General features: G+C 58.2%; 12 protein-coding genes across 12 annotated transcripts; 6 read left to right on the forward strand and 6 right to left on the reverse strand.

The window, feature by feature from the left end:
• Positions 1-151: 151 nt before the first annotated feature.
• PSEUBRA_002855 (Nuclear control of ATP synthase 2) lies at positions 152-2,374 on the forward strand (the record flags this gene model as incomplete). The annotated part of the gene is made up of 1 exon (XM_016437240.1): positions 152-2,374. The coding sequence occupies one exon, from the start codon at positions 152-154 to the stop codon at positions 2,372-2,374; it is 2,223 nt and encodes a 740-aa protein (XP_016292741.1).
• A 1,151-nt stretch (positions 2,375-3,525) lies between these two features.
• PSEUBRA_002856 (Aminotransferase, class I/classII) lies at positions 3,526-5,034 on the forward strand (the record flags this gene model as incomplete). The annotated part of the gene is made up of 1 exon (XM_016437244.1): positions 3,526-5,034. The coding sequence occupies one exon, from the start codon at positions 3,526-3,528 to the stop codon at positions 5,032-5,034; it is 1,509 nt and encodes a 502-aa protein (XP_016292742.1).
• Positions 5,035-6,092: 1,058 nt separating this feature from the next.
• PSEUBRA_002857 (Frag1/DRAM/Sfk1) lies at positions 6,093-7,106 on the forward strand (the record flags this gene model as incomplete). Its single annotated transcript, XM_016437249.1, has 1 exon — positions 6,093-7,106. The coding sequence occupies one exon, from the start codon at positions 6,093-6,095 to the stop codon at positions 7,104-7,106; it is 1,014 nt and encodes a 337-aa protein (XP_016292743.1).
• Positions 7,107-7,241: 135 nt separating this feature from the next.
• Positions 7,242-9,269, reverse strand: PSEUBRA_002858 (XPG/Rad2 endonuclease; the record flags this gene model as incomplete). The annotated part of the gene is made up of 1 exon (XM_016437263.1): positions 7,242-9,269. One exon carries the CDS (start codon positions 9,267-9,269, stop codon positions 7,242-7,244), a length of 2,028 nt encoding a protein of 675 aa, XP_016292744.1.
• A 1,232-nt stretch (positions 9,270-10,501) lies between these two features.
• On the forward strand, positions 10,502-11,827 carry PSEUBRA_002859 (Beta-lactamase-like protein; the record flags this gene model as incomplete). The annotated part of the gene is made up of 1 exon (XM_016437242.1): positions 10,502-11,827. The coding sequence occupies one exon, from the start codon at positions 10,502-10,504 to the stop codon at positions 11,825-11,827; it is 1,326 nt and encodes a 441-aa protein (XP_016292745.1).
• Positions 11,828-12,269: 442 nt separating this feature from the next.
• On the forward strand, positions 12,270-13,157 carry PSEUBRA_002860 (ERV/ALR sulfhydryl oxidase domain protein; the record flags this gene model as incomplete). The annotated part of the gene is made up of 1 exon (XM_016437281.1): positions 12,270-13,157. One exon carries the CDS (start codon positions 12,270-12,272, stop codon positions 13,155-13,157), a length of 888 nt encoding a protein of 295 aa, XP_016292746.1.
• A 2,234-nt stretch (positions 13,158-15,391) lies between these two features.
• Positions 15,392-16,528, reverse strand: PSEUBRA_002861 (Glycosyl hydrolase; the record flags this gene model as incomplete). Its single annotated transcript, XM_016437273.2, has 1 exon — positions 15,392-16,528. The coding sequence occupies one exon, from the start codon at positions 16,526-16,528 to the stop codon at positions 15,392-15,394; it is 1,137 nt and encodes a 378-aa protein (XP_016292747.2).
• A 2,020-nt stretch (positions 16,529-18,548) lies between these two features.
• On the reverse strand, positions 18,549-19,865 carry PSEUBRA_002862 (Aldose 1-/Glucose-6-phosphate 1-epimerase; the record flags this gene model as incomplete). The annotated part of the gene is made up of 1 exon (XM_016437275.1): positions 18,549-19,865. The coding sequence occupies one exon, from the start codon at positions 19,863-19,865 to the stop codon at positions 18,549-18,551; it is 1,317 nt and encodes a 438-aa protein (XP_016292748.1).
• A 637-nt stretch (positions 19,866-20,502) lies between these two features.
• PSEUBRA_002863 (NADH:ubiquinone oxidoreductase intermediate-associated protein 30) lies at positions 20,503-21,681 on the reverse strand (the record flags this gene model as incomplete). Its single annotated transcript, XM_016437272.2, has 3 exons — positions 20,503-20,862; positions 20,941-21,527; positions 21,609-21,681. The coding sequence occupies 3 exons, from the start codon at positions 21,679-21,681 to the stop codon at positions 20,503-20,505; spliced, it is 1,020 nt and encodes a 339-aa protein (XP_016292749.2).
• Positions 21,682-21,965: 284 nt separating this feature from the next.
• On the reverse strand, positions 21,966-23,360 carry PSEUBRA_002864 (Histidine phosphatase superfamily, clade-2; the record flags this gene model as incomplete). Its single annotated transcript, XM_059464917.1, has 1 exon — positions 21,966-23,360. One exon carries the CDS (start codon positions 23,358-23,360, stop codon positions 21,966-21,968), a length of 1,395 nt encoding a protein of 464 aa, XP_059321318.1.
• Positions 23,361-23,979: 619 nt separating this feature from the next.
• PSEUBRA_002865 (Acetyl-coenzyme A transporter 1) lies at positions 23,980-25,794 on the forward strand (the record flags this gene model as incomplete). The annotated part of the gene is made up of 1 exon (XM_016437254.1): positions 23,980-25,794. The coding sequence occupies one exon, from the start codon at positions 23,980-23,982 to the stop codon at positions 25,792-25,794; it is 1,815 nt and encodes a 604-aa protein (XP_016292750.1).
• Positions 25,795-25,886: 92 nt separating this feature from the next.
• PSEUBRA_002866 (Peptidase M48) lies at positions 25,887-27,284 on the reverse strand (the record flags this gene model as incomplete). The annotated part of the gene is made up of 1 exon (XM_059464918.1): positions 25,887-27,284. One exon carries the CDS (start codon positions 27,282-27,284, stop codon positions 25,887-25,889), a length of 1,398 nt encoding a protein of 465 aa, XP_059320716.1.
• Between the last annotated feature and the right edge of the window lie 336 nt (positions 27,285-27,620).

A 27,620-nucleotide genomic window follows, 5' to 3' on the forward strand; every position in this document is an offset into this window, starting at 1 on the left:
GATTTGTGTGCATTTCGACGTGGCCCGTCCGCTGCATGTTGGTTTTAGTCTGCAGATGGACCCTTTCCGACCTTTCTTCCTTTCTTCCTCTCCAGGTGCAGCCGTCTTCACCGCCGTCCTCTATCGACATCCAACCAGAGCACAGATCGCCATGTCGTACGCATCTGACGTCTACGCCGTTCTCGCTTCGGAGCTCGAGCTGTACGACTCGGTTCTGTCGACCGTCAGCACACCTGTCGAGAAAACGCCGGGTCTCAAGAGCGAATCCGTCTCGCAGCAAGACAGCGAAGCACACGATGAGGCCATTCAAGACCAGAGGAAGCCCATTCAGGACATCATCGCAACAATCCGACCTGCGGACGGATCCCACACTTTGCCGTCTCGGAAAACGTTGCTGAGCCTGCTGGATCGATTGGATAGCACGGCCCAGCAGCAAGATGGCAACGTCGTGCCTCACTTTGAGGAGCTCCAGATTGTCGCCCTGTCTCGACTGGTGGTAGCAACCTACGCTGTCGCACTCGACACGCTACTTCAAGATGCGGGAAAGCTGGAGGATGAAACGTGGTACTGGACGGACATCGAAGAATCGACACGGAAGACGCTCTCGTTTCTCGTCCAGACGCTGCCTGTGCGCTTGTATCATGTCAGCGTGCAGGTTTTGGAGCTCGCAGCGGGCACAGCGACCAGCACGCTCAAGAGCACGCTTGCGGACAAGGAGGAGAGCAAATCCTCGCAGGTAAAGCGCGTCGACAAGAACACGGTCCGAGCGGCTTTGCGCAGCATCCTCGATACGCCCAACCTGATCACGTCGATGCTGTTCCCGTACGCATTCCGCCCAGAAAGGGGCATTGACCTCGACACTATCTTGGCAGAGCGCAACTCACAGCGAGAGAAGGTGGCGACACTGCGGACACAGCTCGACGCCAATAGCGAGGCAGGTGATCAGCTGTCGGTCAGCTCCAAGAAGACCAAGAAGCAGCGCGCTAAAGACTTGCGTTCGACCATGTTGACCCTCACTCCGACCTATCTTGCAAGACACGAAGCGAGGTGCAAGCGCCGTGGACTCGTCAATGAGCGCAATCGCTTGGCAGAGAAGCTGGGCCGGCTGGCTCTCCAGCACGAAGCGCTGTCCGACAAGGCCCAAGAGCTCACCTCGTCAACCACTTCGGACTCCCCCAGCACAGCCGTGCTTGGTCATCTGAACGCCAAGCTCAAGGTCCTAGTCGAGAGCTTCGCCGTGCCAAGCGACTCTGACGCTCAGCCGGCGTCTACAGACGTCAAGATCGACATGGACGCGAGTCTGACCCCCGAGAGCACCCTCAGCACACTCCGGCTCTTGTTGAAGGAAGGCTTTGAGAAACACCAAGATCGAACGCGCCAAGTGCTCTCTCCCGACGTCTTTGGTCAGCCATCCGCCTTCGTTCAGCGCTGGCCCAAGCTCGTCTTCTACCCTATCAGCCTGCTTCTCTTGGGACGCTACCTCTCCAAGAACTGGAACGGCATCGAAGCCAAGCTGAAAGAAGCGCAGGAGACGATGCGAAGCTTCCTGATCGAATGGGTGTGGAAGCCGTGCGTCGAGCTGCTTGACACGGTTCGTCACGGCAACGAAGGGAGCGTCATCATGTCGCGCGAATCGCTCGCCTCGGACCTGCAGTCGCTCGAGAGGATGGTGATCGATTTCACCGCCGACAAGTACGGCACGTCGGGCGCGGAGCTGGACGCTCTCGCAGCCAAGGTGAGGGAAGGCGATCTGACGCCTGTACTCAAAGTGTACGAAGCCGAGCTCAAGAGCCCGGTCAAGTCGATGGTCAGCGGTTCGCTCATCCGCTCGCTGCTGATCCAGATCCAGAAAGCCAAGGTGGACCTGGAAGTGGCCATGTCAGGGATCGACAAGATGCTCAAGAGCCAGCAGCTTCTGTTTGGCGCAGTGGGCATTGCGCCTGCGCTGGGCATTCTCTACGTCTCACAAAACTACGTGCGCACCAAGCTGTTCAATCTGACTACAAGCAGGTCCGAGTCGTCCGGGCGCGGATATCAGATGCGGGCGTGGGAAGCTATGCGTCGCGTTGACCGCCTTCTGTCGTCCCCACCCACCGTCGCTGATAGGCACAACAGCCGATCCCGAGAGGCAGACAAGCAAGGACGCAGCAGAGACGATCTGACGCAAGGCTTGTTGCTGCTCGATCTGTCAACGCTGCGCTCGGCATCGGGGCCGTTGCTCATGACGCTGTCCAAGGGCAAGAAGGCGGCGGCGAGACGGTTGCAGCGCCAGTTCCTGCAGGACATTCGTGACCTCGAGTCGGGCGAGCACAGCGCCGTGGAGAGGATGTGGAGGAGTTGGGGCACTTCGGTGCTGCGCTTGCCCTCGTCGTAAATGAGAAGCGGCAGTCGGCATGGCAACTATCTTGCGCAGACCACATCTACAATGGTGTACACGCAACGAATACAGTCGATAGCAACAGAAACGCAGCGTGCCTTACGTGCCGACGGAGTGGGTCCTGATTTCGAGCAATGAACGAGCAGGCGTGGGGACAGCGCAAACTCCGACGACCGATAAGCGCGAATAGCCGGTGATGCGCAACATTGCTTCATCTCAACTCTGAAATGAGCTCAACGCACACGACTGTCGTCTCCAGTCCGCTCGTGGGGGTGACATCAGTGCCGACACAATGAAGTAGGCTCTTGGCAGTCCCCACCGAGATGTGCCTAAGTGATTGTCTGACTCGACCTTACACTTGAAGCGCAGGGTCGTCGGGAAATTTCGCGGAGGATTAGTGGCACAGAAGAGCAGCGGCGAAAGAGGCGAGCAAATTCGGCTCTGCTCAGGGCTAATCTCGGTAGGGTGGTGCAGAGGCAAAAAATTGTGCTCAGCTGCCTGCTTTATCGGCTCGTTTCGCGGGGGATTCTTTTTGGGTCGGGCAGACCGTCAAAACTTCGCTATCTCTTCTCAGCCAGTCAGAGTCATATTCGCTTGTAACGGGCCTTGTTGGACAGCACTCGGCCCGGTTGTGTCTCGTCAAGTTCTTCTTCTTATGAAGTACGGCTTCCTTCATCACCGACTTGATCCTCCCACCCAACCAGCTCTCCCTCATATAGATCCCCCACTCAAGATCACTGCCATCCATAATTCAATCCCTTTGCTGCTCGCCATTGCATTCCTTCTCAACAGCGCTTCCGCCACTTTCACAGCAACAACCAGAGGCTGTCGTGTACTCGCTGCTTATCCTCTGCAACCATCTTGTCTCAACACAGACAATCACGCCATACAATAGACAGTCCCACCCGGCATACCTTATTGCTTTGGTCGAATAGATACGTCCCCGCCTAATCTAATCATTACGTGCTCAACCTCAACCTCAGCGGCCTATCTCCTATCCGTTTCAGCATCTCCGCTGGCATTCCAAAAGCATATAAGGGCCAGACCGACGCAGACGAACGAGACAGCACCCAGGCCATCCCATCACAACATCGCTCTCCGCGCTCATCACCACCTTCCTCACTCTGCCTCAACTGATCATCGCCAACATGTCGCCCTCTGCCCAAGTCGTCAACGCCAACCCCAGTCCCTATCTTGGGGATAAGGTGGGCGACCTCGCCAACACCCCCGGAACGGTTCCTAAGGCGAGCCGTGTCGATCCGGCTCGTTTCCTCAGTCAGAGCTCGCACGATCGTCCTGCTTCTGCGATCCGATCCCTTTTCCCTGCCGAGCTGATCCCCGGCATGCTCTCGCTCCTCGCTGGCAAGCCCAACCCGGACACCTTCCCCTTCGACAGCATCACCCTCAACGTCAAGGCCGACGCCGAGGCTGGACCCACGCAGCTCAACATTACGGGCGACGACCTGTCCACTGCGCTCCAGTACGGTTCCACTTCGGGGATCCCCAAGCTCGTCCAGTGGATCACCGAGCTGCAGATTCACATGCACAAGCGCGAGGCCGTGACGGCCACGTCCAAGCTCAACGGCGTCGCTGGTCGAACGCCTTGGCGCGTCACCACGGGCAACGGATCGCAGGATCTGCTCAACAAGACGTTCGACGCGCTGCTCAACCCTGGCGATGTCATCTTGGTCGAGTCGCCCGTCTACACCGGTATCTTGCCTTCGCTGGTCATGCTTAAGGCGCGCATCATCCCCGTCGCCAGCGACGAGCAGGGCATGATGGCCACCCGACTCGCCGAGATTCTGCAAAAGTGGGACACTGATCCGCAGACCTCCTCGCTGCCCCGTCCCAAGTGTCTCTACACCACGCCTACGGGAGCCAACCCGGCGGGCACCACTGCTTCCGACGACCGCAAGCGTCAAATCCTCTCGCTCGCGAGAGAGTACGACTTCCTCGTGCTCGAAGACGACCCGTACTACTACCTCCACTTTGAGGGGCTCGACCAGGACGCTGTGACGCGTCCACGATGCCGCAGCTACTGGTCGCTCGAGGAGGAGCACCGCGAACGATGGGGAACCGGCCGCGTGATTCGCTTCGAGAGCTTCTCCAAGATCCTCGCTGCCGGCTTGCGACTCGGGTTCGCTACGGGTCCGAACGAGATTCTCGACGCGGTGGATGCCAACACGGCCATGTCGAACCTGCAGCCCTCGGGTGTCGCCGGCGCGGTGGCATATACGCTGCTCCACCACTGGGGCATCCCGGGTTTCCTCCGTCACGTCGATAATGTTGCGCGCTACTACGCTAAGCGTCGGGACAACTTTGAGGCCAAAGCACAGAAGGTGCTGGCCCAGGCGGGTGTTGCGCAGTGGGTGACACCGGTAGCAGGCATGTTCTTGTGGCTCAAGCTCAACCTTCCTGCCAACGAGGGCGAGTCGGAGGGAGACAGCTTCGCGTTGATCTCCGAAAAGGCCAAGGCCAAGGGCGTGCTCGCCGTGCCCGGTGTCGCCTTCATCCCCGATGGCAGCAAGACGTGCTACGTCCGCACCAGCTTCAGTATTATTCAGGAGGAGGATGTCGAGGAGGCATTCAACAGGTTGAGGGATACCGTGCTTGAGGCGTGGAGCGAGGCCGACAAGGTCATGCCCAAGGCGGCCTAGAGCAGGCCTTGCAATTGTGCTCTTTCTCATAGTGTATCATCGTAACCGTCCGTCCTTGTCGCATAGCATACTCTACCCCTGACAAGCTTCATCATCAATCGATTCTGTGTCACTCAAAGTAGTTTAGAATGCCCTTCAGAAAGACTCGGTAGCATTCGACTGCGGAGAAGATCTTTCGAGACCGAGACGTTGACAGCCGACCCCGTCAAATCTACAGGATGCAGGGTCTCCACACGGGTTTAGGTCAAACCCTATCCTCAGTCCGACGCGGCAGTCAGGCCTGAGGCAGAAAATGAAACGTTGCGGACGACAGAGCTGGAACTGCAAGATGGGCCAGGCCAACCAACATCATCCAGAGAGAGCGAGATTCGCAGGAAGTCGGGTTCCTCGACGGCGTCATGCGCGATGCGGTCTGTTGACGATCGGAGATCGAAGACGGGATGTGGAATTTCAGTTTTCCAAGGGGATTTTCCTGTTCTCCTCGTGCATCGTTTTGACGGCTTTTGACGTCACCGCCGTGTTTTGGACTGCAACGCTGCACGTCACTGCCCAGCCGCGTGCTTCCGCCTGCACGAAACAAGCCTTCTTGGCGGAGAATTTCATGATCCAAATTTGGCATTCATCCTCACCGACGTTGTGCTGTGCAACCGGCTCCATCTCGCTTGGCCAGCTTTCAGGGACCTCACTCTCGCGCCGACCCTAGGGAAGGATGTCTCTCGATGGTGTTGGACCCGCTCGCGATGCGCGTGGTTGACGCTCGTCATTGAGCAGCGTGGTTGTGAGCCTGCGGTTCTCGGTCAACCAGAACTACTGCTTACCCCCTGCCTTCTGCGAAGCTGTCATTCGACTTCTCTTATAACACCTTTTCGTAAGACTCAAGACAATTCTTCCTTCCCTCCCACCTATTGTCAACCCCATCACCTCATCCCTACCGCCCTCGTCTCGAGCCAGGCCCCATTGCGCCCCCTCATCCTCGTTGGCGCTACCCAGCCGGACTCGCTCGTCAGCGCACCCCACCGTAACCGCACCCTTACCTCCACCACGGCCCTCACGTCAAAATGAAGATCGGTTTCTTTGGCCTGTTCTACATCCTGCCCGTCCTGACGTTCGCCTCATGGACCACGGCGATTGTCGGCCTGCTCGCCCTCTGGGCACGCGACATGTTCCGCCGCTACGAAGGCGAAGAGGCCTCGGTGGTCTTCATCTCGGACGTCGGGGCAGCTCATCGCACGTTCTTCATCATCTTCTGCGCCCTCACCGCCTTCTTCTACATCAGCACCACCTTCGCCGAGCGTGCGCTGCGTCACTCGCGTCGCATCCCGGGGTCCATTCGCAAGAAGCAGACGGTGCTCGATATATGCAGTGTGGTCTGCGCCATCATTGGATCTGCGGCGCTGGTGCTGCTGTCCGTGTTTGATGCATTCAACCACTCGAGGGTGCACTGGAGTATGACGTTGATCTTTGTCGTCTTTGTCGGATTGAGCGTGCTGTTCCAGGTGCTGCAGGTGTTTTCGCTCGCGCACGACTACAACCGTTTGAAGACGCTCAAGATCATTGCAGTGATCAAGATCCTCATCTGGTCGCTGGCCATTGCGGGGGCGGTAGCCTTCATCATCCTGTACGGCATTTGCCGGGGCAACGTCAACCCAGGCGATGGGCGATGCGATCGCGTCGTCTCCGCCGCCGCCGTCTGCGAATGGGCCATCGCTTTCCTGTTGGACATCTTCTTCCTCACCTACCTGGTCGACCTCTTCCCGGCGCACAAGCACGCCAAGTTGGGTCTTTCTGAGGATGGACGTGTGGTGGAGAACAAGCAGCTCGCCAAGGAACAGGGCGTTGACGACCGACCCACCGCCAGCTACGCCATCGATGGTGTGCACAACAACAACACCTACTACCCCTCCGAGGCGGCTCAGCAGATGCACAGCCAGCACGGTGTGCACCCTGCTCCCGCCGGTGGCAGCCCCACAGGTGCGAACTCGGGTCTGCCCAGCGAAAGGGGCAGTCTCTACCAGACGCCCATGACCGAGGCTCGACCCGTGTCCAACGGCGACTACTACCGCCCTCAATGAACCGCATAGATTGGCAAGATATCTCGCCGCTGCTCACCCCATTGTATACTCACACTTCGGAATGAATCATCACGAACACACACACGAACGGTTGAAGCTTCTGAGAGGGCGTCTATGAGTCTATTGAGTTCGTGGCTACGCGCGCAAGTACTTGCTCAGCACCTGGGGCGGTTCGATGCCGAGCTCCTGCCTGTGCCTCGCTACCAGTGCGTCGAGCGACAGAATCGGGCATTGCTCCCCAGCATACCTGTCCCCCTTCCTGCTGTAATCCATCACGGCGGGCGCTGGCTTGACGCCGTCCTCTTCCTCATCGAGCAAACCCACCGCGGACCCAGGTCTCGACCGCACCTCCTCCTCCTCATCATCCTCTTCTTCGTCCTCGTACATCGAGCTGCCAAAGGACGAAGGAGGCGTCTGGACAGGAATCATCTCGTTCGGATCGCCCTCCTGTTCCCAGTTGACCTTGTTGGGTCCCGGACCAGCTAGAATGGGTATCGCCCCCACGTGCTCCTCCTCCTCGGCGTCCTCCTGAGCTAGAGGCTCTTCGAGCGTCTCCCTCGCCCAATCCATCCCCCAGGCGCCGAACAGCGTGGTAGTCGTGCACCTGCGCAGATCCCTCGCATGGGTGCTCTGGATCGACTTCGAATCCGGATCTTCCGGCGCCATTCGATTCAAACTAAATCGCTGCGTAAGACTTTCCACGAGCGTGCGGTCGAAGAAGCCCTTCTCGTAGGCACTCCTGTACAACTTCACCTCGGAACGCGCGAAGAACTCCGCACCCGGCGTCGAACGGTGTATCGCCGACGGGTCGGAGAGCAGCGAGTAGGTCGCAACCGAATCGATGATCGCGTCTACCAACTGCTCCTGCTCGCCCGAGGTGATGTATGCTTCCCGCGTATGTGTTGCTACGCCAGCCAAGATGCGGGTGGTGACGTTCTGCACCATGAATCGGACCGGGTCGTTGAGCGAGAGCGCGGCGAGAGCTTCATCGAGTTTGGGATGCATCGCGTCGCCGATGGGGGTCGCATTAGTCGATGTCATCGCCGATCCGGAACCACGAGAAGGGACGCTCCATCCGGAGCCGGTGCGACCGAGACCGGTGCGCGATGCGGAAGGGGTTGCTGTGCCAGATCGGCCGGGTGTGCGGTTGGACGCCATGCGCTGGGTCTCGGTCTTGATGGCGTTGGCGATGAAGGTGATGCGCTGAGGTCCAAAGGGGAGTGCTGGGTCGAGGATGCGTCGCTGGATAGGGGCTGTGTAGTCGTTGCCCACGAGTGCGGCGAGGAGCGAGAGCATGGACGATGGGATGCCAAGAGCGGCAGCGAGTTTAGAGGAGGAGTACGAGGTGAAGCGGATGCCTGTGAGCGTGCCTTCCTGCGCGTTTGCCGGTGGGCGGTTGAGAAGCTGCGCTTGAACTTCAACTGGATCAGCAGCCTTGATGCCTTTTCGTCCCTTTGCTCTGCCGCTCTTGCCGACAGGAGCGAATCCATCATCGTCAAAGTCGGCTGGAACGGCAACCATTTGCGCGCCCTCTGTTTCCTTGAGTGTCGGCTTGACGAGGTACTCGATCGAGTCGATCGGCACGTACCCTCGACACGACGCTCCTCTGGCACAAAGAACAAAGAAGTCGGAATCGTTGCTCACCGCCCACCCGCCCATCTTGTCCGCGATCTCGGCCACCGCACTATCCGCCTCGATCTCCTCGATCACCACCTTGACATTGCACTGACGGAGCGCCTCGAGGGTGCAGTCGTACAGCAATGGCGGAAACACGCCCATCGACACCTGAAAGCCTGGCTTGTATCGCGATGAAGACCGCATGAACGCCGAGTTGTTCGCGGCGCTCTCCCCGAATCGCGACAGGACCGTTGGGATCTTTAGCGGAAGGTAAGGGCCATCAAAGATGAAGATGGGCTCGAGACCGGCGGAGCGCAGTGCGTTGACGAAGTGACGTGCATGGAGGGTGTAGCCTATGTAGTCGCCGCCGCGGAGGGACTCGGTGAAGTGGTCGAGGTAGGCGCGATATATCCATGCCCAGCCGTCGATGACGAATGGTCCACCAATTGACGAGGATGTGGCATCGGTCTCGACGGGGACGGTGACCTGCTCGGAAACAGCATGCTGGATCTGCTTGACGTACGAGGTCAAGCCTTTGACGCCCATCGTTCGCGATTGCCGTTGGCAGCTGCGGGAGGTGTGATGGTGCGGACGAGAAGACAGAAGAAGCTTTGTACGAGGTTGGTAGGCGAGAAAATCACCGCCAAGCCTCCACAAGGAGAAGAAGGGCCTCACGAAAAAAGGTTCGTTGTTGAATCGCCACTTGCTGTGCGAACAATGTTCAGAAAAATCGACGACGGTGTATTCAGCGATGACGGCCAACTCCAGTAAGTTGTCTGGACGGGAATGATGAAGGTGCTGGCCGCCTAAGCACGGTCAAGCGCAGGATGGCTCGGACTTGATCGGCGGCAAGGACGTTCTCGAACAAGCGGGGACCACATGGTCGAGCGGCAAATGTTTGCAAAACCGAGACGGAGACACAAGTGCAAACTGTGCTCGGCAGCGTTTTCGGCAAGCTAAGATCGGGCTTGCACGGAAGACGAGCCAACCTTCCGTGTCTGTCTGCAAGGCTTAGCTGCGCACGCGAGATTGATACGGGAAGCATACGGTAGATCGCAGCATCGCCGATGCACAAATGGTGCCAGGTGGCACATCGTGGAGGAGGCTACAAACGCAAGCTATGTAGATGATGCGAACTTGATGGTGAACGAGGCGGCGAACAAGCGCTAGCTTGATCTCAGCGAAGGATATCACGGAGCAGCGTTGCTGTCCGTAAGAACGGGGAATGTCAGGGCACGACGCTGGGATTTGCCGCTTTCGAAACGGTCGGCGTCAAGGCGTACGTACTTGACGCGGCATGCTGCAGCGCGTAGTCACATTCAAACGTGGATCCTGCCGTACTCACGTGCACCTCAAATATGAGATACACTCCTCGAGCTAGAAGCTCAGGCGACAAGGTTGAAGAGGATGGGCCAGCCTTCGGCCCGCTTGGATCGGCGGTTGAGTCTTTGAGCGCGGCTTCGCCAAGTGGCTTTTTGTCTTGGCATTGCACCAAATTGCACTCCGCCCTGCCGAGCTACATTCGACCCTGAATCGTCTGCGCGGCGCCATTGTCTGCGTGTCATCGGATGGTTTGATTGCCGGGCGACGGTCACATGGAACCACAGCGTAACAGACTTGCCCCGCGAACACTTGCCAGGTGTCATCCCCACCACCACCACCACCTTCGCACTCTTCATCCGCTTTCTCATCAGCTTCGACGTGATCATCCCCGCACACTGCTTGCACCTCAGGACTCGGAACAGTCAGACATTGAAAGCGAGTCTCATCAGCACCCGATGGCGGAAGCACGCAAGGCCGTCGAAGACCTCGTACGGCTCTCGAGTCGAGTGATCCGCATCCTCGGCCAAAACCCTGGACCTTACACGCTCGCAGGCACCAACACCTACCTCGTTTCGACTCCGCCCGTCGCCTCATCCAGTCTGGCTTCACGCCCCTCTGTGCTCGTCGACACGGGTGAAGGCACAGATGGCTACATTCCGCTACTCGAGCGTGCTCTCAAGGGAGCTGTCGATGGCGATGTATTGACCAAGAACAGCAACGGCAAAGCATCGGCATCAAACCGTGACGACGCCATGGAAGAGGACGAAGAGGACGAAGACGATCTCACCTCGTGGATCTCGGACATTGTTCTCACCCACAAGCACCACGATCACGTCGGTGGACTGCCATCCGTCCTCTCTCTGCTCTCCAAGCTACGGGCAGAAGCCACAGTGACATTGCCCGCGCCAAGGATACACAAGTTCCTCGACGCCGAATCGGATCCGGACCTGGTCAAGGTGCTGCAGAACCTGCCCAAGGGCTCCTTCATCCCCTGCGAGGACGGCGGTCGAGCTTCCCCTCTCTGGCCATTGCGCGAAGGGTCCACCGTCAAGATCACCGGACCAGACGCGTCATCCTCACTTCAAGTGCTGCACACACCCGGTCACACGGCCGACCACATCTGCCTTCTCCTCACGGAAGAGAAGACGCTGCTCACGGGCGATCACGTCCTCGGCCAGGGCACGACCGTTTTTGAAGACCTGACAGCGTACATGTCGAGTCTACGCAAATGCTCTCGTGCACTGGAGGAGCTCGGACCTTCTTCCGCAAGCGAGAACCGACTCTACCCGGCGCACGGCCTAGTGGTCGAAGAGGGCAAAAAGATGCTCAAGCAGTACCTGGACCATCGGCTCGAACGAGAGGCGCAGGTGGTGGAGCTGCTCAAGACCTCACCCGACTCCTCCTCCGACGGGACTTCATCCACAGTGACGATTGCAGGGGAAGAACACCGTCTCGGCTCGTCATGGAAGATCCGCCAGATGGTGCTCAAGCTCTACTCGAACTATCCGGAGAACCTATTCCCCGCCGCAGCACGTGGTTTGTACCTGCACCTGAGAACCCTTTCGTCGCCTGATGCGGAGCAGGGACGGGCGTCGAGGGTGAGGTGTCTGCAGACGACGAGTTTTGCCAGGAGGGGGTCGGCGGAGGCAGCACAGGATGTAGGCAACTGCCCGCCCATGCCCAGGAGCGACCCTGAGTGGGTCGAGGCTATGGAGCTCGATTGGGCGCTCATCGTCCCGCAGTCATCACAGCAGGCGAGTCCGAATCACCAACATTTGTAACAAGTGACCAAATCTTTCCATCTCAAATTCATCCCGAGTTCATGGTGCGGTGCGTCTGTCTGTGCTGAGTGTGTTCTACTTCTAGACGAGGTGAGAGAAGGAGTGTATTACGCTCGCTGAAAAAGGGATCGGAAGGAAACGAGGTGCATGCGCTACACCCGCGTGCATCTAATCGGCACGATGGAAAGCTTGGCATGCAGCTCGTTCGGCACGGCGCTCCCTTCTGCCAGCACTCGCGCGTGCCTGCGGTTCAGGGTTCACAGCTTTGCCGGTCGGAACGGGCACGATTTTTTCGGCAAGCTGTGTTAGAAGCCAGATCGGTGACAGACGGAGTTTTTGGAAATTCGGCCATCTCCAGGGTCTCGTTCCAACTCACCATCACCATCGAATCATTGCGAGAACGACATATGGAAGCGGCACCAGCATTGGAGGAGCGATCGTCATGGTATCGAGATTCTTCCAGCTCGTCCTGCTCGCAGGAATGATGCTGCTCATCCCCAGCTTCCTCTACCTCTCACATCCGACGCGAACAACGCTCATCGATCCACATTCAGGACTGGCTTATTCGTCAGACTCGATTCTGCCCGGTGGAGCGGCGAATGCGGACGCGCAGGTGTCGCAAGGCAAGGGCGTCGATGGATCACACCTCTTTGGGTGGCATTGGCAAGACGCATCCTCGAACGTCAACAAAGGTGTCCACCGAGTGGAAGACCAGGTAAAGGGCTTGATCGACTCGTTCCGTCCCCCACACGACTCCACCACAGCACCGATAGCCAAGCCGGAGAAGGCATCGTCAGACAAGGCGTCAAGCACATCAGCTGCTGCAAAAGCGAAGGACACAGCCCGCGTTCCAGGCGTGATCATGCCCAAGATGGCCAACGACACCGCCAAAGCCGCACTCGGCCGCTCCACATGGCACTACCTGCACACCATGACGCTGCGCTTCCCCGACAAGCCCACCAAGGAAGAGTCCGAAACGCTCCGCAGCTTCTTCCACGACTTTGCGCTCTTGTATCCGTGCGGAGAGTGCGCACGGCACTTCCAACAGCTCATCAAGGAGCTTCCCCCACAGGTTGGGTCTAGGATGGGTGCGAGTCTGTGGTTGTGCGCAGTGCACAACGAGGTGAACAAGAGTTTGGGCAAGAAGGAGTTCCCGTGCGACAAGCTCGACGAGAGCTACGATTGCGGCTGCGGAGAGGATCCGAAGAAGGATCCGAAAAAAGAGTCGGGGGATGGGAAGAAGGATGGGAAGGCGGCGACGAAGGTGAAGAGCGAGGCGGCAACGGTAACACCAACGAGCACGCACAAGACCGTCACACCGTTCAGGTAACACAATCACGGCCAAACTCTTGATCAGCATCACACTCGCTTCGTCGCGCACACGCACTTCGCATTCTCGCATTGTATTCTCATCCGCATTCCAATCGCATTCTCTACTCGCATCATCTCCGTCGGGAAAAAGCACTGCTCCACGTCCATGTGCCCTAACATTCTCGCGCTCGAACATGTTCGCTCCGCTCGACACGCCGGCACACACAGACGTTTGTGTGCATCAATTAGGGAGCAATAACAGGCTTTTCCGAACTCGGAATGGTGAGAAGAGCACGAGCAAGAGCATCAAGCCGGATGTGAAATGGAGCAAGCTGACACAGGGAGACGGGGCTTGTAAGACAGAAGTGTGGAAGAGAGAGACAGGAGCTCTAGTCCACAGCACCTTCTGCCGAGACGCGTTCGGAGACCTGAACAAAGCACCCCGCTTGCCTCACAAGATCGAGATTGAGGCAAAGCACAGCGCGCTTGTCGAGACACTGCCCAAAGGAGTCATAATCCTCCACGTCGACGACCTGTCCACTACGGCGAGAGGATCTGCGGTGGCGCTCACGGCACACGCAGCAGCGGTGCGAAGCTCACAACCCTTCGGCACGCCGGAGCCGCTGGCAAGCAATGCGTGGACGGCATCGATGCCATAAAGGCCCGGAAGGACAAGGAATGGACGGCGATCGCAAAGACGCTCAAGATCACCAACAAGGACGGGGAGGCGGGTATCGCTTTCTTCTCTGTGAAGGAATGTTACGCTGACAAGAAGGTACTGGTCGATGGCGCATCTTGGAAGAAGATTCAAGCTATGGAAGTGCCGACCAGTCTCCAGTATGGTCGTGCTCATGTGCGAATCGACAGCTACTGCGTCCTACTCTCCCGCTGGCTCAAAAACGTGCACAGGCACAGCCCCGATGTCGTCAATCATATCGATCGCGTCCCGCTTGACAACCGGCGGAAGAACTTGCGTGTCACAGCTCATTCGGCCAATACGCAGGATTGGAAGAGGCGCAATCGACACGCATTCATCGCGTTAGGGTTGATCGTCAAGGTTTTGGTTCGCAGTCATTACAACTCACGGCGCCAATTGCAGGAAGACCGCCGCAGCCACATTCGACGCTGACAAGCTGGAGGAAGCTCTGGAGATGTACGACCTCATCGCCCTGTCTCACTCGGTTTCAGGTGCTCTGATCAACAAGACGCACCGGCGATGAGGGCACCTCGACTCCTCGAGACCGACAAAGGCCAGACCTGCGCCGAATCGTTCAAACAGGCCAAGCCGCTCCCACCCGCCAGGTATGCTGGGAGCTCCAAAGCAAGCTAAAACACCTTTACAGATTTGGTCGGCACCCAGAGGGGGAAGGGCACCCGCGGCAAGGGCGCGACAGTCCGAGCTGCCACCGGCTGCGGCCTCTGACATCTCAGCCTCACGGCCAAAGCGTTCACGGTGGACTTCGAGTTCATGTGCCCCGTTCCCTTCGCCTGTGTCGAAAGTCAACGATGACAACGCCTTGGACCTTGTCGATGAATTTGACCAGGGCCAGGCTTATCGCACATCTTCTCTGCCCCACTAAAAGATTGACAACCACGCCAGCGGCGAGTCATCGGGCAACGCGCCCAACCATGTACACTTCAACAACGTTCGCTTCAGTACGCTCAACAAGGACTGTACGAAGCATGATGCCTTTCGCTTTGTGAGCTTGTGGGCCCGCCGCTACCATGGGCTGACGGTCAGATTTTGTGCTCGTCAACACCGCACGTGTGCTGCACGGGAGACGGCAGCACTCATTGACAACATGCTTTTGTTGAGTGTTCAAAACACATCCCGCACAAAGCTTTGCAACTGCTCAATGTCGTGCCTGTGTTCGCTCGTCAAGCAGCTAGCAAATGGTGTCAAAATCTTCCACGTCCACGACCTCTGTGCGATGTAACACGACGACACACGACGACAACCACGGAACAGGCTGCCACAGCGACGCTGCCAGCCTCACGACACTCGAGCGAAGCGGCTCAAAAAGATCCGTCACAAAATTCTCGCGTTTCACATGGCAGGGACAGGACGAGCGAAAGAGCATCAGGCTGATTTGGCAAGGGAGCAAGTTGATACAGAGGGGAATGCGGGCTAGAAAGACACAAGGGAAAACAAGCAGGTTCAAGAGGCCCCAGGAGTGTCGTCCCTCATCGTCGAGATGGGAGGAACGAGCGGCGACCTCTATAATCTAAAAAAAAGATGAGACCAGCACATCTTTATCGGCGAGCGGGACGAAGGTTTCGGCGCTGCTTCCTCGAGTTGACGGCCTTGATGGCGTCCCAGTAGGTCTGGCCGGTGGTGGTGAGGTTCTGACCCTGCTGGTTGGTTGTCAGGTCACCGTAGGGACCGTTGGCGGCGTCGCTGACAGAGTACGCCGCCACCCTCGAGTCCGCCTCGAACAGCTGCACCATGGACGTCAGCATCGAGTCGACCTTGTCCTGGTCGCAGTACACCGGGCTGGGTCCCTCGTAGTTGATGCAGGCAAACTCGGTGATCCACATGGGCTTTCCGTACTGCGCAAAGTGGTTGAGCACCGTGTTGACTCCGTCCATGTTGTCCTTGAAGATGTGGACGGCGATGATGTCGGGCTGGGTCTTGACGGCCTTGAGGAAGGGAGCGAGCCAGGTTTCCGATTGCTGCATGGCCATGGAGGGGGAGATGAGCTTGGCACCGGCGGCTTTGTGCGGTGCAAGGTACTGCTCCCATCCGGCGGCAGCGTCGGCGATGGGGATCGTGCCGGACGATCCACCACCGGTGAAATCGGGCTCATTGAAGCCCATCACGAAAGGGGCCGATCCGGGCTTGACGGTCTTGAACTCATTCAGTCGAGCAACGTCGTCGTCGTGGTTGACACGTCCGAGACCCCACAGCATGGGAACAGCGAGACCGTTGCCGATGTTCGGGTTGTCGGGCGTAGGAGTCCAGTCGTAGTACCACCCGACGGCACCGGACAGCCACTTGAGCGAGTTGCCGCCCGCAACACCGGCCTTGCCGTGAGGAGGGGAGAAACCGGTGACGGTGATGTTGGAGGGAGCCGCGGTGACAGGCGCAGCAGAACTGGATGGAGCCGCCGCCTTGGAGCTGGTAGCCTTGGGAGTGGAGGCGGCGGACGAGGTGACCTTCGGCGCGGCAGCCTGCACTGGGCTCGACTTGGGCGTCGACTTGGTGGTCGGCTGGGGCGAAGGAGTCGACTTTCGAGTCGACGTGGGTGCTTTCCTGTGCTTGCGGTGCTTCTTCTTCTTGAGGGCACGGCAGTGCTTTGTGGAGGCAGCCTCGGCCGATTCAGCGACAGCCAGGAAGATGGCCAGCACCAGAACGGCCAGCATGATGAGCTTGTGGTTGATAACGAGCATGATGGGCGAAAGGGCAACGCAATGTATACGCGGTAGTGGAGAGATGGGTGGTGTTGATGTTGCTACAGTAGTCGATACAAAGAAAGAGTGGCTGAACGATGGTATTGTCTGTCAAGACTAGAGGACTACCGTGGAGCAATGTAGGGACGAAGAGGGGGAGAAGAGTGCTTTATGGGGGGATAGGTTGGATGCTATCAAAGCTATCGCGACCTAGGGTATGTGAGGGGAGAGGTTGGTATGGTGGTGGTGGATGGAAAGCAAGGGGTGTGTGTGAGCGTCGAGGGTATGGGTGAGGGATGTGCGAGTTGAAGGGATGAGGAGGGGGTGCGAAGATGGTCAAGATATACGAAAAGCGCTGCGGCTCGGCGAGCGCTTCGGAAGGCTCGGCGGAGCTGCAGAAGGGCTGCGGCGCATGAACTGTCACTGCAGCACACACGCGCTTGTCACCCTCTCTCCGTCTGCTGTCTTCCTTGACAGCGCAGATGCTTCATCTGCAACGCTAGCTTCCGGTCTCTGTGCTGTGTGAAGTCGGAGCCACAAAGAAGCTTCGATGCGGTGGGTCGAGGTGAAATCCTCGGTATCATGCTGCGCTGTCGTATTGTGCACTCGCGCAGTAATTTTCTGAGATCACATCTTGGCATGCATCACGACACTCTGCACACCTGTCAAAGCGCTCATCAGCTGCCGCAGAACTTGCATCGACGTTCGACGCCGCTGGCAGCTTCTCACCCCGTAGCATCGACAAAACATGCGGAAGGCGCACAGGGTGGCGGCAATTGCACCTTGCAACGGCGACCTGCACCAAGCCACTGTTAGAAGAATCGCTTCTGTCTCTCTTTTGTCAGGCGAAAGCGTGGGAAGCTTTGCTTCGAGACAGGATCGCGACCGATTCTGGACTCCGGAAGGGAGCTCTCCCACGGTAGACACAGAGTCAACCACGGGATTTGAGTGCGAGACACCATCGAGGGAGAGCTGGTGAAACGAATACGATAGCCGCCGGCCATTGCTCATCGAAAAGACGCTAGCGAGCGGGCGGCGCTGTAGAAGGCACTGCACGACGTGTCAAGCGAGCGCCTCGGGTGCGCGGGATCATTTTCGACAGACGTCGGGCAGCACAGAAGGAGAGGAGAAGGCAGAGCGAGACAAGCGCTAAAAATGTCTTGCCTCTGCGAAAGTTGCCGCTCGGTCGATCAGGGTGATGATCCGCTGGCAATTTCCCTTTTCAGGCAATTTAGCTCCATGTCGGCACCTGTCGCTTTCCAACTCCGACTCCGACCTGTCTGTCGCCCAGCCAACGATGCATCGTAGATGATGGTTGCTCCCTGTTCTTGATCAAGACCTCATCAGGTAAGCATGAGCTTATTCTTTCTTTGTGGCTTGAAGAATCTAGCCGTTGGGCGTCTCAGACGGCGGATAGACTGTTACCCCGTCTCCCAATATAGACCATCATGACCCGTGGGACTGCTCGTGTTTCAGCTTGACGACTGATCGGGCTTTCATTTCCCGTGTTTTTGGGTGGCAATCGGTGGGAATGGTTCACCATGGCAGGAATAGCGACACCTGTCACGCCAATTGCTTCTTCTCGCGTGTCGCCTTCTTGATCGCCGCAAGGACCTGCGGTGCGCCAAAGACACCTGAGAAGCGTGTGAAGGGACCAAATGTGACGTCTGGCTCCGTGGGAACGCAGAGAGGCTCCTGCCGCATCCGTCGAGTCCCTGCATAGGGGTTTTTTGCGCGGCCGGGCATCTTCCGTTCCCCCGCTGTCTGAGGCCCTGCCAGATCTGTGGGGTCACTCGTGGCATGGCATCACCTTCACGTCACAAGACGGTGTCTTGCTAAGGGTCCCGCGCCACCTTTTATCGAGGATAAGCTTCGCGGCACAAGACATTGCCTAGCCCCGCGTCTCACGCAGGGTCGAGACTCACACTGAACGTCACATCGTCGTCATGTGGCGCACAAATCGGGAGATCCATGAACGAGTGTGTCGATTGCATTCCTTCTTGATCCTCTACAGTCGCTTCTACTTGCGCCAGGCCTCAGCAACGACCCAGTGGTCGTACACCTGACCCTTTTCCAAAATCTCTTCCTGACCTCCCAGTCCGACCAGGCTTGGCAGGAGGAATCCGCAGTGAGGCCCGCCGAACTCGATGGCGGCGAAAGCGCCGTTGAAGTTGCCGCTGTCCGGCAGACCTCCTTTGCGGTGCGCCTTCTTCATCGATCCACCAGACTGGGCTGGGTCAGCGGGGTGTTCGGGCTGCGCGCCCGCCGTCCACAGCTGGACACCTGCCTGGTTCGAGTGCATCGTGACCGATCGGCCGGCTGCCTCCGAAGTGAGGCGGACGCGCTTGGTCTCTTCGGTGGCGATCTTGTTGATGTCATCCGACTGAGGGATGTTCTCGACGTTGCCCCAGACATAAAAGTCGTCGTAGCCGCCAGAGGGCAGACCCTCGCCGATGCGCTTACCGCCCTCCTTGTCCCAGCTCTGTGCGCCGGCGTTGGAGAACGACTCAGCGGGGCCGTCCAGGGGCTTGAGGTCGCCCGTGGCGATCTGGGCAGGGTCGAGCTCGAGGTGCGAGATGGTCTTTCCTGCAGGTGCGTACAACTGGAAAGTGTGGTTGTACACCGTGCCGTTGTCCTCTTTGCCGACCTTCTCGTTCGAGGCAGAGAGGTTGAAGCCCCAGTGGTGGGTCATGTTGAACGGCGTCGCTTCAACGGATCCGTTGCTGTCCAAGGCCGCTCGGTAGCGGAGGAGGAACTTGCCGGCCGACTTGCCGAGCTCTGCATTCGGTCCGGTGCCGGGCACAACGGCGACCAGCGTCTCGACACGCAGCTTACCTGGCATTCCAGAGTCTCCATCAGGCGACTCGATGGCAAAGATCAAGCTGCTTTGCTTCTCACCGGGGTTGCTGGTGGAGGTGAACCCCGAGTCGCCAAACAGCTGGCTGTCCTTGGTGTCGACCGGCTGCCAGTAGCACTTGTCGAAGGGTCCGTGCTGCACGATGCTGTCCACCTTGTTCTCCTTGTCGCTCTCCGGACCGCCGTGCAGCACTACACCGGGCGCGCTGAACTCCGGGAGGTCGATGTGGGTGACTTTGCCGTTGGCAGACTTGTACTCGAGCTTGCCCGCGGGGAGACGGTTGCAGTAGCGCCCGATGATGGGGTTGAGGAATTTGCGTCCACGCGCCTGGTGGTCCTTGGGGTCCTCTGGCCCGCCGATGAAGTCCTCGCCCTCCTCGGTGGAGAAGCTGTGGAAGGTCAGGCCGTAGGGGATCACCGAGACCTTGAGGTCGGCGTTGTCGGCGGACAGAAAGATGGGCTTGAAAGGGTCGATGGCCATCTTGTCGTTATTGCTTCCTGGCAAAGATTGATGGGGTTTCGAAAGCGGGCCTGTCGTTGCAGTACAGCGATGAGAGGTGCTGGTTAAGTAGCTGACCGGTGTGCGGCTTGTGAGATGCTCGCTCGAGGACGTTGTCTGCTGTGCGCACGGCCGCCAAAGCTTCTCCACACCGTTGACTGCCACGGCGCGTTGAATTGGCCGTGCTCCTCTCCCTCTTCCCCGGCTTTCTTCTCAAATTTACGGCACACACACCGGTAATCTGCAGAGATCCCCGGTCCGCACCCTGACTGAGCGGAAATCCTTTTGCTCGACTCGCTGCTTCTTGCCGGTCAACAGGCTCAGCACACCCCGCGCTCGGTCTATATGGTTGCCGTCCCCCGAGTCCCCCTTCCGCACCCTTGCACTGGACTTCGGTTGAGGATGTCAGGCAAACAATGCGGGGTCGGCTGAATGGCATGTGCTTGGCGGTGGATCATTCACGTACACTTTAGCTCAGGGTCTTCGCCTGAGCAAGAGCTTAGACGGGAGCTAAACCGAGACGCTTCACACACTTTGCGCAGCGCAACCTCATCTGATGAAGCAGCTTCCATGACTTGACAAGAGCGTCTCAACAACCTTTAATGGCAAAGAGAAGATGCTACTGCTGGAACGCGCCCTCCAATTCCTCCAGCTCGCCCACCGCATAGACGCTTTCCAGTCCCAAGTCAAAATTGAACGTCGCTCCCCTCTTGCTTCCTCGTACCGCCTCGCTCTCGTCGCTATCACCTCGAAGATCGCCATCGACGGCCCAGTCGTCCTCTTCTGCCTCTGACGAGCGCGAGCCGCGAGAGAGTGCAGACGGTGGCGCATCCTTGGTAGGCGGCTTGGATGCGGACGGGGGAACTGGCACATCGAGCACGGCTGAAATACCGACCGTGCGGATCTTTTCGCGCATCATCGAGACTTGCGAGTTGGCCACTTGGCCCGTGTTGGTGAGCACAAAGTCGTCGAATGGAATCTGGAAACGGACGAGGCGGAAAGTGTCAGCATCTTCGCCGGCTCTGGTGCTGTTGCGGGAACACGAGCGCGGACTTACCACTACAGTTTGCCATTCTGAGCCCTTGTTTTCGTCGAGATAGAGTCGGTGCTGAAACAAGTCACTGGTGACAGGTCCGTCGGTCTGGACGTTGACAAAGAATTTGGGTCCGGGTAGCTCCTTCCTGCCCAGCCCAAGCGCGTGGATGGCGCGACTTGCAGCCGGACCGGAAGGATCGCTTGCATGAAGAGCCGCCCGCAATCCACTTCCCGTCTGCCCTCCCGCCTTGTCGCTCTTCTCTGCGCTCGCTACCGGCTTCCTAGCGAGCTTGTTCCTCACTCGCAGAGCCAGGTAGGGGTGTACCGTCGTGTCCCAGCACTGATTCCCAAAGAGCGTGGGTCGGTTACGGTTGCGGAAGCCTGCGTATCCACTCTTCTCGATCTTTCCTCCCCTCGGCACTTGCGACGACAGCGTGCCGTAGAAGCGGCCACGCGACGACTCGTCAAGGCCAAGTCGACATTGCGATAGTCCACCAATGTCCGAGTCGGATCCGGTTGCGAAGTTGGAGAGATGCGCAGGCTGGGTCAAGGCGTAGATGAGAAGTGCGCCTTGGTTCTTTGACGTCGGCGAGATCTCCATGCGCATCACTGTGAGCAGAAGTAGACGAGATGGACGTGGATGTCAGTGTGCGATCGGATGCTCGAGAGGTAGAGGTGTGCGCAACTTACTCTTGGCGGTCTCGTCTCGAGCTACTTCGACCGAGCGCTGCAGCGCTTGGCCGAAAGTTTTGAGAAGTGACATGGTTGATATGGAGGCCTAGCTGCGACTGATAAGCGAGGGTCAACGACGTTGCTTGATGTAGAGCGGCAAAGAGGATGGCGGCAGAAGGTGGAGGGAAGCACAACACTTTTTACTCAGCACGCACGGGTCACCAAGCAAGCCGGGTTCCGAAATTTCCCTCGACCTTGTCAACACACCAAACGGGCTCTCACTCATCGTCGGAGTCTGCACAGACACCATGGCGAACAGTCCCAGGCGCACGCGAGATACGGCAAGCGGAAAAAGAGGTTCATCACATCGATCCATCATGCTCTCCACGATTCTTTGCGGTGTGAGTCAGCGTTGGAGTGCAGCTCGACACTATTATCCCGGTGATTCACGGTGCTTGCGGACCCTGTTCCGCGCAAGGGCTGAAGTCCGGGATATCTCGACTTGGAGCGCTTCTTGATGGTGAAACCAAGAGCGACGGCGATCACAGCAGCCAGAGCAAGACTGACCATGGCGCCGATCAGACCGGCTGTCACCGGCGACACCTGGTGCTTGCCAGTGGTCGAAGTGACATCGGCATACTTGTTGCCGCTACCGGTACCATTGAGGGCGTTGAGTGCCGCACATCCTCGTGCTTCCGTCTCGCCACACGCATTGCACCAGTCGGCCACCGTCTCGAGCTTGATCGGGTTGTAGTGGTCGAAGAAGGTCTGGACAGGAAGCGAGTCTGAATCGAGGATCTTGTACTGCGCCAGATCGCCATACGATCCATTACGGAAGAAGATCTGCATCGACTTGTCCTGGCGTACCTCAAAGACCATAGCTGAAGCGTAATCAACCAGCTTGCCCTGCAATTCGGGCATCTGGAAGAGGCTGAACAGCGAAAAGAAGGGCTTGTACGACGCCGCGAGCACCGAGACCTTGAGCGGGTCGGAAGAGTTGGCCACGCGGTTGATGGCTTCGGTGAGCGGATTGAGCATCCCTCGACCGGCGATGCTGCCCAGGGATTCAGGGCTTGCTTGTCCAAAGAGACCAGCCTCGTGATACTCAGCCCACGTCAAGGCATTGGAAAGCATCTCATCGGTGATCTGCGGAGCCAGCACGGCGTCGTGAATCTTTTCGACGTTGAGATAGTCAAAGACGTTCCAGGCGTTGACAAGCGTCTTGTTGCGGTTGCCGATGACAGAGGAGGGGATCGAGTCGTAGAAGGGCTGAGCCTCGGCGCTTTTGGCTTTGAAGTCACTGCTCTGGTACCAACCGTTGGTGAAGTCGTCAAACTTGTCACACATAGTCCATGGCTCCATCACGAAGGACTGCTCTGGCTCGATGGTCTGCACAGGGATGAGCTGTGCGCGGTTGTCCCACGACACGGTGGTGCCGTTGGCAAGGGTGATGTTCTCGGCGAAGGCGGGGAACAGACCCTGCATGAAGGCATTGGCACTTTCAACGATGACACCACCTTCGCCACCAGCATCTGCCAGTACCTCAATCTGAGTGTTCTCGGCCAGAGTGGTATCGACGCCTTGGATGAGGGAGGAAGAACTGGAATTGAGATAGCGGGATCGTAGCTGAGCGCCGCTATTGAGCTCTTCGAGATACCCGAGTACGGTTAGGTTGGTTAACGAGGCGGTGTACGTGGACGGAGACTGATAGAAGCCTTGTCGGTCACCATGTCGGATGAGAACGACGACGCCCGTCACCGGATTAGCCATGGTGTTTGTTGGTTGATGAGGGTGTATGGGTTGTCGGAAAGGAAGAAAGGAAGGACAAGCTCGACTTTGCCGAGTACGAATATAAGTGAGAAGTCGACGCTCAGGCTGAAGAACGCTCGACTGCACATGACCTCGCACACCATACTGGCGATTCGAACGGCCTCTTCACGTTGGTGGCGTTCATGTCGCATGCAGAGGCAAAAAGGCAAAGCAGGATCCACCCGCGGGAAGATTGCGGCAAGAAGAAAACTTCGCTATCTGTCCTATCAAAACTTGATAGCCGACCCTCTTCTTATCGACACGGCTGCTCGGCAAAAGCTTGGAGATAAGCGCTCGAATGGGCCGAAGGGAGTTTCTCAAGCTTGTTAGACCCCAAAAAATCGGAATTACTTATTCAGACACAGGCGTTGCCTTCGATGTAACAATTTTGAACATTCGCACCTGTTGCTTTGGAAGAAACAGCGACGTGGAACGCCGCGGGTTGCGACACGCGAGGGAGCCAGCAAAGCTCGACTTCTCCGCAGTAAGAATGTGTGTCATGCACCCAACTTTTAGTAATCACCTCAAACTTTGGTGTGAGCCTCTGTCTCTCTCCCGACCACCATCTAGGCTGCTCAGCATGGCGACATCAAAAGGAGCCAAGAGCTCGTCGTCGACGCCGTCCAAAGGCAACCTCCGTCAACGACCCACAGCGGCTCTGCTCAATGGCACCCCTAGCTCAGAAGCCGTGGAGAGGTCCGACCTGCTCGAAACGTCGAACGACTCGGATGCGAGCGGCGTCGTGGCTGCAACAGGCAAGGATGCAGTGCTCAATCCTACAACCACGTCCGTCGACGGCAAAAGCGGAGTCTCCGTCACCGCGGAGCAGACCAAGTCGGAAGCGTCCGGATTCATGGATCTCTCGCCGCAAGATCAAAAGGCCATGATCCTGCTCGTGGTGCTCTACCTCTTGCAAGGCGTACCAGTAGGACTCGCATTCGGCACCATGCCCTTCCTGCTCAAGTCCAAGCTCAGCTACGGCGACATCGGCTTCTTCATGCTCTGCACCTACCCCTACTCGCTCAAGCTCTTCTGGAGCCCCATCGTCGACTCCACCTTTGTCAACGAGCTGCAACTCCCGCTCTTCGGCACGATCTCGCTCGGGCGGCGCAAAAGCTGGATTGTACCCATCCAGGCTGTGGTCGGCGTCATGTTCTGGTACCTCTCCAGCAACGTCGACCAACTTCTCCTCGCCGACCTGCCTAACGTCAAGCTCATCACTCTCATCTTCTTCGTGCTCATCCTGTTTGCTGCGACCCAAGATATTGCTGTCGACGGCTGGGCGCTGACGTTGCTTTCGCAGGAGAATCTGTCGTATGCTAGCACGGCGCAGACGGTGGGTCTCAACTCGGGCTACTTTCTCAGCTTCACCGTGTTTCTCGCCTTCAACTCGGTCGAGTTCAGCAACAAGTACTTCCGATCGACACCGCTCGAGTATCCGCTGCTGTCGCTCTCGGCGTACATGCGGTTCTGGGCGGTGGGCTTCTTGTTGGTGACCGCGTGGCTCGTGGTGTTCAAGAAGGAGGACGAGGAGTCGGACGAGGCGCCGGACATGGACGTCAAGCAGGTCTACTCGATCATGTGGCGCATCTGCCGCCTCAAGCACGTGCAGACCTTCATCCTGATCCACTTTGTCGCCAAGATCGGTTTCCAGGCCAACGAAGCAGTGACAGGTCTCAAGCTGGTCGAGAAGGGCTTTGGCAAGGAGGACCTTGCGTTGGCCGTTCTGATCGACTTCCCCTTCCAGCTCATCTTCGGCTATCTGGCTGCGCGGTGGAGCAAAGGAGAGCGGGCGTTGCAGCCGTGGGTGGTCGCCTTCTTCTTCCGTCTCGGCTTTGCCGTGTTGTCGATGGCCATCGTGCACGGCATGCCCAAAGCACCCATCGGAACGGGCTACTTCTTCGTCGTCATCGCCAGCACTGTCGCGGGTAGCTTTGCGTCCACCGTCCAGTTTGTCGGCATCTCCGCATTCCACACTCAGATCGCAGACCCCCTCATCGGCGGAACCTACATGACGCTGCTCAACACCGTCTCCAACCTGGGTGGCACGTGGCCGCGCTACTTTGTGCTGAAAGCCGTCGACCTTTTCACCATCTCGAGCTGCCAGCCGCCGTCGAGTGGGTCGCTGCTCAGAGATCCCGAGATCGCCAAGCTCTGGGCGACCGCGTCCAAGGGCATTGGAGGCGATGAATGCACCTCGGATCTGGGCAAGGCGGCGTGTTCCGCAGCGGGCGGCGTGTGCGTCATCGAGCGCGACGGGTACTATTGGACATCGACGCTGTGCGTTGTGGTGGGGACGGTGTTGTTGGTGACGTACATTCTTCCGGCTTGTAGGAAGCTGCAGGCGCTGCCGCCGAGCGCGTGGCGTGTCAACTTGCAGAAGACGTCTCAGTAGGAACAGCAATAGAAAGCAGCATTCATCTCATCGGGCTTTCTGTGTGTGATAAGTGGTGACCATTGCTCGGAATCCTGATCGGATGTGACCCCTCAGAAGGGCGAGAAGGATCTCTGACCCAGCCCGCTCGCACCTCGGAACCCAGCCACCGTCTCCGGCGCCGGACAGTCGCTCGCCTCCCTCGTACTCATCGCCTCCGGCAACCACTTTTCCATGTTCTTGATCCTCTGACTTGACACGGGATGAGTCGACAGCAGCGCTTGTGCGCTATCCAACACACCTCCACCTCCCCCACCCTCACTCTCGCTCATCCTGGTCCAGAGCCGACTGGCCTCTCTCGGATCGAAGCAGGCCCGACTCATGATCCTCAGTCCCAGATAGTCCGCCTCCAGCTCGGTCTTTCTCGAGTTGGGTAGCGATAGGAGCAGCGTCAAGAGCGTTCTGCTCAGCCCGATGTCCAGTCCGAATGCGTCCAACAGGAACGAGCCGGCGACGAGGACCTTGTAGCCCGACACCTTTTCGGCGGAATGCCGCGCGACTTGGTGGGCGACCTCGTGACCGAGGACCGTAGCTAGGCCGTCCGAGTTGGCGCACACGGGCAGGATGCCGGTGAAGACAAAGATCTTGCCTCCGGGAAGCACGAAGGCGTTCTTCTGCTTGCGATCGTCGATCACAAAGACTTCCCATTTGGTGGCGGGTTGAGATGGGTCAGCACTCGCCTGGCCGAAGCTCGTTGACTGTGCACCACTACCGCCGGAAGAGTGGGAACCGTACGAGATACCGCCTTCTTCACCATGCGAGTGGTGCGTCATGCTGGAATCGCCCTTAGTGTGCTGCGGCTGGTTTTGTCCGTCAACCGCCTTGTCGAGCGCTGCGACGATACGACTGGCAACGGAGCGCACCTGTTTCGAATCCGGATGCGAGGCGGGCAGGATGCGACCGCGATACTCGGCCAGGGTCTGTTGGAAGGTCTCTTGGCCCATCTGATGCTCTTGTGCTGGGCTGACGTCGATGAATCGCCATCGACCTGTTTCAGGAACCTGCTCGAGATGGAAGACGTAGTAGATGCCGCCTCCGCCGAGAGCAAGGAGGACGAGCGTTTGAGGGCGTCGGGAGAAGAAGGATCCCCCTCCGCGACCACCGCCTCCACCGCCGCCGCCACCAAAGCGCTGATATTGGGCGGGTTGTCGATACTGTGGCTGGCCGACTTGACCGACGCGTCGAAAGAGCTGATCTTCGATCTGCTTGCGTAGTGCTTCTGGTGACAGCTGGTCTCGTCGAATAGGGGTGGATCGTGACAGGCCACGAGCTTGGACATGGAATGTCTTTAGAGACTGTTCAGCGACCTCTATACGACGAGTCGAGGTGACGACAGTAGTGGACAGCAGCCTCGAGCCAGACGCCGCCAGTCCTGAAGAGGAGTAGCGAATGGAACTTGCAGAGTTGGTGCTGGGACGGACCAGCGCCTCTGCAGCGATGCGCAGCCCCATTGTGGCTCTGAAAGGCGCAGTCATTGCTGACGACGTGTTGCGGAGGACTTGAGGCTGTCGATGGCTGGTGTGAAGAAGGGACGATAGAATGGAAGGAAGAGACGACGAAGATGAAGTGTTGTGCAGGAGGTGAAGCTGCGCACCGACCACGATGATCCAAAGCTGAATCCTTCACTCGACTGAGCCATTTCGGCTGTGCACTTGCAGGAAATCAAATAGCCGAGCCAGTCAACCTCCACACACTCCTCCTCGCGCGGCTAAGATCATCATCTTCTCACCTGAGCGGCAAACAGTCAGCGCGCAGAAGACTTATAAGTTCTCCCTTGCTCGTTGACT

This window comes from Kalmanozyma brasiliensis (assembly GCF_000497045.1).
Source record: "Kalmanozyma brasiliensis GHG001 unplaced genomic scaffold PSEUBRA_SCAF2, whole genome shotgun sequence".
Classification (NCBI taxonomy): Eukaryota; Fungi; Basidiomycota; class Ustilaginomycetes; order Ustilaginales; genus Kalmanozyma; species Kalmanozyma brasiliensis.